The sequence below is a fragment of the Hypomesus nipponensis genome, chromosome 6, assembly GCF_054491055.1.
Source record: "Hypomesus nipponensis isolate SF chromosome 6, ASM5449105v1, whole genome shotgun sequence".
Lineage (NCBI taxonomy): Eukaryota > Metazoa > Chordata > Actinopteri > Osmeriformes > Osmeridae > Hypomesus > Hypomesus nipponensis.
Genome location: NC_140366.1, coordinates 3,355,102 through 3,366,455, shown reverse-complemented (window position 1 = coordinate 3,366,455; position 11,354 = coordinate 3,355,102). Strand labels below are relative to the sequence as shown.

General features: G+C 39.4%; 1 protein-coding gene across 1 annotated transcript; it reads left to right on the top strand.

Annotated features, from left to right (window-relative positions):
- The first annotated feature begins 1,380 nt into the window (after positions 1-1,380).
- nfkbie (nuclear factor of kappa light polypeptide gene enhancer in B-cells inhibitor, epsilon) lies at positions 1,381-9,159 on the top strand. Its single transcript, XM_084699613.1, has 6 exons — positions 1,381-2,065; positions 4,440-4,542; positions 5,570-5,780; positions 7,196-7,284; positions 7,873-8,121; positions 8,298-9,159. The coding sequence occupies exons 1-6, from the start codon at positions 1,746-1,748 to the stop codon at positions 8,361-8,363; spliced, it is 1,038 nt and encodes a 345-aa protein (XP_084555739.1). The 5' UTR covers positions 1,381-1,745; the 3' UTR covers positions 8,364-9,159.
- The last annotated feature ends 2,195 nt before the right edge of the window (positions 9,160-11,354 follow it).

The following is an 11,354-nucleotide window of genomic DNA, read 5'->3' as shown; positions in this document are numbered from 1 at the left end:
ATTATCATTGTGTAATAAATGCCGCAGCGTTTAATCTAAGAAATACGGTAGTTTTGCTCTTGTTGTCCAACTCTTGACCTTCTACAATGTAAATTTTTATAATATTTTGCCATTTTGCGGAGGAACCCGCATCGCTGCTTGCAGCTATATTTTTTTATTTATTTCAGTTACATGACATGTCGTTGGGGGCCCCCTAGTGGCCGGGAGGCCTCGGGCAACTGCCCCGGTTGCCCGTATTATAATCCGGCCCTGCTCAGAGCGCTCCCCCTCTGCCACCCCCATTGGTTTGGTTTGTAAGAGGGGTGTGTGCCCAATATTCCTGAAACTGCGGTCCTGAAACTGCAGCTCTCCGGCCCTCCAGGGTCTCTGGGGTCTCCGGCTCTGCAGGTACCCCATACTCGTGTGTTGCCCTATTAACGAACCATGGACAATTGCCACCCACAGCAGGCTACAAACATGACAAGGTTCTCTATTGGGCTGTTGCATTGACGGATAGTTTTATAAATAGGCTACACACAATTTTACAGTAGGTTAATGTCTAATTATCCAATTATTGTCCATTTGATTTTTTAAAGAATTTTAAGAACAGCTTTCTGATTGCCAATGGTTAACTCAGAACCTACGAGTCCAGAAAAGAGGCTGAACCCATTGCCCATCACAGACTGACCTCAGATGGCACTGATATGTTAGTATAAAACTGAAATCCTAGTATCTAATAGGCCTACATGGATTGATAAAAATTGCCTTATAACGTTGACAACTGCACAACACAGCAAAGAGGAAACAGTGCTTAGAGCTTTCATTAGGAAATCTTGTCCATTTGTTGAAAGTTGTTCATCTTGCTCATTACATTCGATCTAGGCTACCTAACTCCGATTGTGATCTAGAAAATTGCTTTTGCAAGAGCAATGACTATCCTATTGCTGTGTGGGTAGAGTGGATCAGTGAACCTGAGACGTAAAAAGCCTGAGTTGCCTACGCCCTCTAATGGTCTTATAGTCGTATAGTTCCTCATTGGATAAAAATAAATAAGTATGGGTGAGCCACTTAAGGGCCAGAGTTCAGTAATTGATAGCTTATTTAAATGTACGCTACAGGCAAATATTTTAAATATTTTTCAAGATTGACATAATTGTCATTGAACCTGACAAACTGTATTTTCAATACTTTTACTTTATGAATATCCTTGTGTTTATTTTATTTTTGTACATACTGCGGAGTCCAGACTCAATGGCTTTAACATGAAATCAGATTCACGTTTAAAAGTAGACCTACAGAACTATAGAAATGTGCACACTGACACGATGTACGATGCTGGTTGCGCACGCCACGCCCTGGGGATTCCCCGCTCTTGACAAAAACAGCAGCGCTTCCCTTATCGCCTTTCATTACTCACATGCACTATACCAAGTGGTTATTGGATCGTAAAAGCTCCAACTATATTAAGGCCTGTGTTGTTTTCTTTTTAAGGGTTTGAAATGACGAATTATGCATTTTTGTCGACTTTTCAATTAATGTGATATCGTAAAGTATTTCTAACTCTCCCACGTGTCCAGTTGACTTCTACTTGGACTGCGGGAAAGGACAAGCACTCGGTGGCATGAAAGGCAACAGCTCATGTTGGTTTCACAAAGGAACAGTAATTTCTTCATGTTCTATTACCTTTCTCTTTGAAGACACTTCATCTCCTAGCAGAGGGAAGGCATAACAAAAATCTGAACAAGCCAACTGAAGAGTGGCACACGATGGCTAGCGGTGATTATGTAAAGCTTAAAGAGGACTTGCACGAAGATACCCGTACGGATTCAGGAATTGAATCATTCAAATCTATTTCGTCAACTAAAGATGAGCAGTCAATGAACACGGTACGAAATTCGGCCTCTGAATGCAGTGCAGTCAAAGACAAATGTATCAACACCGAGGAGCGTCTGGACTCTGATTATGACTCGTCAGTCGACAGTTTATCAGAGATAGTAGAAGCCTTAAACTTCTGCATCAACCCTCAGGAACATGAGAGCGTGCAAGAGGAAAATCAGCTCACTACTATCACTGAAGACGGAGACACGTATGTTTTTAATTTATAGATAATTTCTTATCTCCGTTCAAGTTCTTTAAAGGGCCATTCATTAAGTCTATACGACGACATAATATAAAACCTTAAACACAATGTTGTTAAAATACCTTAAGGTCAGAAACGTCCTATTTGTAGATAGTTACACCACTGCCATTTTGTTGTGTGAACCGAAATAGTGCAAGGACTCTTGTGTTCATGCGTGCTGTAGTTAATTTAACTTTATAGTAAAATAAGCAATTGGGAGGCACTACTCATCAAAGCACCACATTTTCACAATATGCTTACACCACAAATTATTCGTTTTTAGCAGTCTTAATCACTGCATTAATGTCATTCTAATATGGATACTATAATAAAGACATTTGTAAATATAAAATCTATCTATTATATCTGTAAATATTGACAAGGTCCCAACCACCTCTTAGACGTTTTTTTTTTTTTTTTACAAATTCATGCAAGCCTAGACCTGAAAAACAATATGGGTGGCATTCATGGCTGGCTGAAAGTGGGACTGTTCTCCCCTAATGTATGTAATCAGGTTATGAGAACATTATGGTAATTAGACCTTCCACAGTCAACATGCAGATGATGTGTTACTTACTTACTTGTGTGAAGTGATTCATAGTCTGTCAGCCACAATAACAAGGTGTAGTTATTTTACTAGTATTTGTTTAGAAGGTGATCATGTAGCTACAAAGTCCCCCTGCTCTCTGAAATGGAAGGGTTTAGGTTTAGCAATGGCCTGTTTCGGCCATTCATTTTTTAATGTATTCCTTATTAGACCTGAGATCAGGGAGTTTCAGTGTGGAATGAAGCATGGGTTTTTGTGTGAGCTGTCACGGACCTGGAAGAACTCCTGAGTCGGAAAGCAGAAGTAAAATAGATGCATGGAATTCCCCAAAAGAAACAAGGGCACATGCTTGCAGATACTTCTCTATGTTGCTAGCTTGTCCTAGAAGTTCACACTTTGCTGTAGGACTCTTTTTCCAAGCACAAAATAGTACACAAAACACAATACAAAACTACAAGAAAAAACAACAATCCATTTTTTCTCGTATAGTTATGAAGATAGTCAGTAGTACAATCCTTATTCACATCCTCTCTGCAGTTTTCATTTAGTGCATGTTTGTTGACAGAAGTGGAAAAAGTAATTGTCTTTGCAACCTAACCATTAATAGTTTCACCACTTTTGGTCTGTAGACCTGCTTAAATCTAATCTTGGGTCTATGCCACAAGGATTCTCTTACCCACTGTCGGCTCATTAAACAGAAGGACTGACGGTACACCACATCAATGCCTTTTCACTGTGAGAAAGAATGGTGCACCCATTTGATTTCCCCCATGGGATTTTTATTAATTTATTACTCAATCCAGTGAGTCCCTCTGATGTGAACATCATCATCAGAGACTTTTCCAAGAGCGCCTTTGTATTCCGCTGTGTTTTAATTTTAACAAATTATTAGAAGTTCAGGGAATGGCAGCGAACTTCAAGTTATAGGACTCATAGCTACATGTCAAAGGAACTGTGAACATTAAGGTTACGTGATTAAGTCCTCCTGGTGTCTTAAATGCACCTGTCTGTTCATATCATGTTCTATCATGGTGAAGTTATAATAAAGGGAAGAGGCCCAGACAAATCTCAACTTCACCATCTCTTGACACTAACTTTGCTCTTCATGGCTTTTTGTGTTTTATAGTTTTTGTGGTTGTTAGTCAAAAAATGTCAAAGGTTGGATATCTGTTTTGTTCAAATGTGAGAGGGTTTTTTGCCGGACCAGTTAAAATACCCACTGCAACTTATGTTAGACTTCAACAGTAAGTTCTTGAAAGCCTTGGTGGAGGCTAAATAAAGCCCTGTGACTTTTTTCCATTTCCTGCTTTTTGTTCTGTCTGCTATGACTTCCCTTTTAGGGTTATAGGGCAAGTATTTTGTCATTTTTCATGTTGATATTTGAAAATTCAGTCAGTTGGGATTTTTGTGACGGTGAGGTTATATAGTCTTTAATACATTACTTTGAATAAACAGTTTTAAAGAAACAAGGAAATTGTGATTTAATGTAATGTAATGTAAACAAGATAGTTTAGCTTTGACATGACTACCCATTTATTTTCTTGGTAGATGATATTTTGCAATAATTTTAAGGAGTCAAACATTCTGACATGAGCTCTTTCTAGAAGTTCCTTTGTTGCACAATATCTCAATCACTGCACTGTATGCCACACAACATTCTTAGGTACGCCTATACTTCTAAGAAATACAAGCTCACATTTTTCCATTGCATGATACAGATCTTATGTCTTAACTTTTCTTAATCTCTGATCTTATTAATGAATAGAAAGTATAAATTGATGTTTTTTCTTTCAGAATCCTGCACTTAGCTGTCATTCATGAGGATGAAGACTTTGCAACCCATTTGATTCACCTTTTTCCAAAAGAAGTCTTGGACATTCAAAACAACTTGTACCAGGTAGATCGTAGATGGGGAAAAAAAAACATCACTATTTTTCATGCTCTCAGTCTAAATGTGTTAGGTTGCTTTAAAGTTTATGTAAACCCTCTTACTTCCTCATATCTGTGTGGTGCAAGTACTGTTGGTTTTGCTGCCTGTAAAGTTTCCCTATTCTTCAGTACATACCTTCTCAGGGGGGAGGATCCTATGCTATTTCATAAGGGACTTTATAATAATGACATATTCATTATGGACATTTTCAAAATGTCCCTGCAGCCTTTTAATCTGCAGTTGAATACTCAGCAGCTGAGCTATACCCATCCCTTTATAAGTAAAGTAAACTCCCCTCCCCTACCTTCTTCATAAATTCTATCAACACCGAGGAGCGTGTTCACAATTTGAAGAAATATTAGGGAGTATTCTTCTCACTAAGTGGGGAAAAAAAGACGTTATCAACAAGGAAGTGAGACTGGATAGAAGAATCAAACTGAAGGGCAATAACCTGTTCCAGGGGGGTATGGCAGGCAAAGGCTTGCTATCAGCTTTTTATGACAAACTCGGTCTTAGCAGGACAAACTCTGTCAGCATTTTACGCTGTGAGTCACTGTGAGCCCTGTTGTCTGCAGTTTACCAAAAGCCACGCAAATATGTTGGCTCTTTTGGTTAGATTAGTCATTAGTTTCCCTAGAAGAGTCACTGTGCAGTCACACATGGAGAAAGTTAAAGAATGCATCATTTATTTTTATTTAATGCCCCACAGTGTTTTTTACCCTGAAAGTAACCATCAAGAGTTCAGCCAACGACTATTACTCAGTCCTTTTGAATGTCAAGTACTGTATCAGTGGTCTAGTATGAAGTAGTGGGCATACTGTCAATGTACTAATCCCTCCTCTTTCCTGTGCCACCCCCATACATACAGAATGTTTCATTGCACATTTTATGGTGGGCAGATGGGTTTACCTTGATGGCATATGACTGCAAATCATATAGACAAAATCTTAACACTCCATGTTATTAACCCTGTGTGTGTTAACCTGATCATCAGACGCCTTTACACCTGGCCACCTACCTGAGCCTGCCCTTACTGGTGCAGAGCCTTGTGAAGAAAGGGGCGAGTCTGGAAGCGCAGGACCAGGATGGGAACACCCCTCTCCACGTAGCCTGCCAGCAGGGCCTCATGGACTGTGCAGCTGAGTTGACCAGGAACATCTCCAACAGCAGGTTGGCTCCTGTACTGGAGACCCAGAACTGGAGAGGTGAGCTGTATGATATCAGCTGCTGTTGTGATTCCGGGAGGCTGTATGAGCCAGTGATGTTCTGTCTTGATTTAGTGGTACTTCCTGTTTTGTGTTGCAGTCTATGCAAGGATGTGCCTGTCTGCATGTTTGGTTGTACTGCCATGTGTCCTACACGAGGCAGTGTGTAGGACTACTGCAAATAAAGTATTTGCTGTCTCTGGGGTTTAGCTTTGGTAGAGGACATGAAAGGCTTACATAGCGTGTTCTTTCAACAATTACTCAGTAGAAGTGGAATTGGACACTTCTGCATATGCGCATGTGTGTACGTGTATGTTCCCAATGTCGCCACTTCATGCGTGTGTGTCCATGGGCGGCTGGTATAAATGGGCTAACAGGGCTAAGCCATCCCTACCTTTTACAATTAAGTTGAGAACATTTATTGTTAAAAAAAATAACAACCTTACAACAGATTGTTTCAAATATTTGTGAAAAATAGCAGTAACACCAAATAGTCACACAAAAAAACCTAAAAAGATCTAAATGGGCTTTTTTTCAGCCCAAACGCATCAGCGACCATTCATTTTCATAATGTGTGACAGGTTTTGAGGCAGCCCCCTTGATTTGCTGCTAAATTAATCCAGCCCACAGGCCACTGACTTGCCACAGGCCAATGACAGCAGAGTGCGCTACTGTACAAGAGTGGGGACTTGTGAGTGACAGGTGTCTGGCACGCCCTCTTGATTTGTTGCCAATTCAGACTTCATTAATTCAGCGCATACAGGCCGTTGACTTGTTGACCAATGACAGCAGACTGATAGACCTATGTTGGAGTCAGGTGGCTAAGCGTTTAGGGAATCGGGCTAGTAATCAGAAGGTTGCCAGTTTGATTCCCGGCTGTGAAAATTGACGTTTTGTCCTTGGGCAAGGCACTTCACCCTACTTGCCTCGGGGGGGAATGTCCCTGTACTTACTGTAAGTTGCTTTGGATAAGAGCGTCTGCTAAATGACTAAATGTAGAGACAGAACAGTCAGGTGCTTGTGGCTACTGTGTGTGATAGTGGGGAATGTGATTGTTGACATGGCTGGGACACTGTCCAAACTTAAAATTACACAAAAGGACAAACGACAAAATTGTAGGTTTGGTTTAAGTTGATTTGAAAGAAAGGACTGGCTAACAGCTAGTGTAACGCTAGCTAAGAAAGTGCTTTTCTGTTAAGTTGTTGTAATTTGCTATCTCGCATGTAATTATGCTTTTGCTGCAGTGTGAACTATTGATTAATGTATAAAAGCCTACACGTTTTTAGCCCGCCCACCCAATAACACCACCAGCTGTCACTGTGTGTCACTACTGAATGATAAACGTTTTTTTTATTTTTTTTATTGCACTGTTAACTTAGTAGAAGATGCCTGTTCTAAAAGACTCCTCGTTTCAGGTCTCACCTGCCTCCACTTGGCCACCCTGAACCAACAGCATCGTCTGATAAAACTCCTCATGAAAAAAGGGGCTGACCTCAATGTTCAGGTTTGTGCTGAACCCTCCCAAAATGAAAATGTTTAATCATATTACTGTCATAATAGGGTCATAGTACCCTTCCAACTCCCATCTTTCTTTCTTGAAGGTATAGGTTGGTTGAGGGGCAGTCCTATGGGCGCATGTGGAGCCCTCTGTGACATTGCTTGTAAAAAGGGCTATACAAATACAATGAATGGATTTGATCTATTTGCTGTACCTGTGCTCCAATAGTAATATGCCCGGCACTCAGTGGTTTATCACAGATTCAGAGTTTGGGGCTGGGGGAGGGGGAAAGAGTCCTGTCATGTGATGTGGAGCTGAGCCCTGTCGTGTGGTGTGTACAGGCCTTTTCTAGCATGGCCCTATAACATGATAGAGGACAGGCCCAGGCAACATGTCTGACCCATTGATAGATATAGAAAAGTGAACTCTCCAGCAGACTGACCTTACACAACGCCACTCCTTTTACTAGGTTTAATTGTTGAACTACAAGAACTGTTAAACCTACTTCAACTTTGTCTACTTTTTAGTCAACTTTTTATGAAATGTTGCTATTTTTTATTATTATTTGCCTATAACTCTTTGGACTTTCTCCAGGAAGGTACAAGTGGAAAGACAGCTCTTCATTTGGCTGTGGAGCTCCATGACATTACTGCTGTGACCCTACTGTTGACCAAGGCAGCTAATGTGGATGCGGCCATGTTTAATGGCTGCACACCCCTTCACCTGGCAGTGGGTAGGCAGGACACCACCATAGCCATCCTCCTGTGTCGCTCTGGGGCTGACAAGATGCTGAGGAACATGGAGGACGAGACAGCCCTGGATCTAGCAGATGGCAATGATGATGTGAGTTTCCTAAATTGTTACTGAAATTGTGTTTGAATTGAAAAATAACTATTGCTTAGTTTGTCAAAAATACAATTAACTCTACTTTGTTATTCCATTAAATAATTACCAGATTTTAGCCACCGGACAAAAGATGTTGCTTATGTCTAACTTCCAAAATCTTCATGTATTTTCAGATTCTTGCTCTTTTTCCATTTGATGACATCCAAATCTCTGGCAGGTCAGTTGAAGTGCAATTTTAACCGTGTAGAAAACATTGAACGGTTGGATGTACCTATGTTCTGCTGGAGAGAAATATTACCCTATAAAGTGTCCAGGGCCTCCATGTTTGTTTGTTTTTAGATCATTGTGAATTTTCCTCCATTTATAAATCCTCTCAGGTCCATCTGTTATTTATCATTCAAAGAAGTCTTACTTAGTTAGTTGCGAAGATACAAGGTTGTGAACAGATTTGATATGGATTCATGTGTTCAAATCAGTACAATTGAATGTAGAAAGTGAAACTGTCTTGTTTCTACATGATTTGTCTTTGAAGATTATGTATTTCCCCAGAAAATCCATCTTTATTAGTGGCAGAAATCCAATAATATATTTTCATGTCCTTTCCAAAATGTACTTGGAATCTACCTCTTCGTGACATCTACAGTACTTTACATGAATATTTCCTGTAACCTAATTTCAAAAACCTTATTTGAGACATTCAGAGCTAATGCTTTTTTTTTTTTTTCATGGGGAACATTAAATTCTTCTCATATACTAAAATTATGTATTTTCTGCCCTATTTAACCTGTTGTATATATCTGTTCTTGGTACCTTTGTTGAATGCAATGCCCTTTAGTATATTGGTGTTCAGCAAAGCAAAAGTAGCTACATAACCGACAGTGTGGCTTCTTGGTTTCTTACATCAGTCCCTGTTCCCTTTTTATATGATTGATCATATAACATGGATTATGTACATACTGACTTGTTAAGTGTGTGTTTAAACAGGATCAGACAACTATATTTTATAATAAAATGATGATAAAATCTTTAAATCTAGTTTTTTGTTGTACGCTATTGTGATATCAGTTTGTGTTTTTCACAGATGTGGTTTACGGTGTACTAATATACATTTTCACTGCTTCACAGTGGGGTCACTGGTATACAGTTTATCTGGCTAATGCTGATTCAGTACCTTTTTCAGTATATAAAATACTACCAGTTTGTGCACTGAAGCATTTTTTTCCTTGTTGCTTACTTCTTATCAATAACACACATAGTATAATTAGTCTTAAAATTCCACTCAGACTGACAGAAAGACCAGGATTAAAGACTCAAAGTCAAAGGATACATTTCTGCACTTTGTTCATGAGGAATGTGTAACCTCTCCCTCTGTTTGTTTTCCTACTTGTCTACCGTTAGCCCTTTTGTTCACCAACAGTAATGTTTTTAATTTGCAGACTGTTGCGCTGTTTTTAGAAGGATTGCAGTAAAAGCATACAAATTTTTGTTTTGGGCCCAACAGTTAATCCGTAAAACTAGGATGATGTTGAGGCAATGCCCTAAAAACGTATTATGTCAAGTGACCATTTATTTTTACCTGGCCGGTTCTAAAGGCTGATTTATACTCCGACTCCGTTTACGGACAGACGGACGGAGTCGGACGGATTGGTTCAATTTATACTACTCCGACGGCTTTGCGTTATAGTATGAACCTGCAGAGCCAGAGACCCCGGAAACCCGCAGTTTCAGGACCGCAGTTCTAGGATCCTGACAGCGCCACCTAACAGTGTCATTAGGTCGCAACAATATATTTGAATGGTTTGCAAGAGGCAAGAAACAAGGAAAACTGGCATTTGTGATGATGTTTGATGAGACAATTTATATAGAAAGGTATAATATAAGACAATATGTTTGAATAATAAACATAGTATAATTAAAGAGATTTATAATCACATACAATTAGAAACAAATGTACATATTCCATAGCTGTCAAGATCCAGTGTAATTTGATAAAATGAAGTAAGCAAATTAAGGAAGATAAAATAACCAAAATAAAAGGTGGAAATATATCAATGTGGACAAGTGTGATGCCTGGAGTGACTTTAAAACGTTTTCTGGGACTACAGCAAACTAATGTACACCCTGCAACATGGGCCTTAAGGATTGGGGCACATTTGCAGACACTCTGAACTCATTCTAGAGTTGCTTAACTTCGCCAAAGTCAACAAAGTATTATGTCCTTAGAATGTAACCACATTTGTTGGGAATACAACTACTAAACATGAGTAAATCCTTGATTCATACTGCAGATAATTAAATTCCACACACACACAGGGTCCTGTCTTCTCCCTGAGATGTAGGTATTCTGTGATTCATTTCATTATTTGATTCTATGCTCTATTATATATAAATATCAAAGTTATCTAAGTAAATTTAAGTTCAACTCTAATCAGTTATACTTTCTTTTATTTCATGTCATCATCACAAAAAATCATTGTGTGATGTGGGATGGATGGTGCCGAGGATCCACCGCTTCCTTCTCTTCTGCTGCTGGTGGTGAACCTCGATGGTGGATGGATGAGCTGCATGAGGATGCTTCCTTTGGTGTGGATGGGCATGCTAGGACCAGTGTTGGGTGTAGTAGTCAGACTACTTTTGTTAGGTAACGAGTAACTTAACGCGTTACTTATTTAATTGAATTAATCCGTTACTAGTATGGCGAGCGGAAAGGGACATGGATAACCTGCCTAAGGAGACTGTCGTTTGACATCTACTTCTGGATAAGTTGCTACGTCGTCAGACCTATTTATGGGTTACGTACTTGTGGATAACAACGTTGCCATACTTTTAAGTACATTTTAGAGTAAATTTATAGTTATAAAGTTTTTGCCAGTTCATCATTTTGGAGCTAAGTTGCTACGTCGTCGCACCTACTTGTGGATAACGTACTTGTGGATAACGTCGTCGCCATACTTTTAAGTACATTTTAGAGTAAATTTATAGTTATAAAGTTTTTGCCAGTTCTTCATTTTGGAGCTTTTAACACGAAGCAAAGGCATTGTCAGAAGATGACTTTAGTCGTAGCCCGACATTAAAAACATTTTATAGTCGGTTGAATGATTGCGTTGTTGTACCCAGTCAAAGGAATAAACACACAGGAACATCATGAACATTCAATGGTCTAGCCCAGTTATCCTGGCAAAACATGTAACATAATGTTCTATATTTATTGTCAGGACACGGTCCAAGTA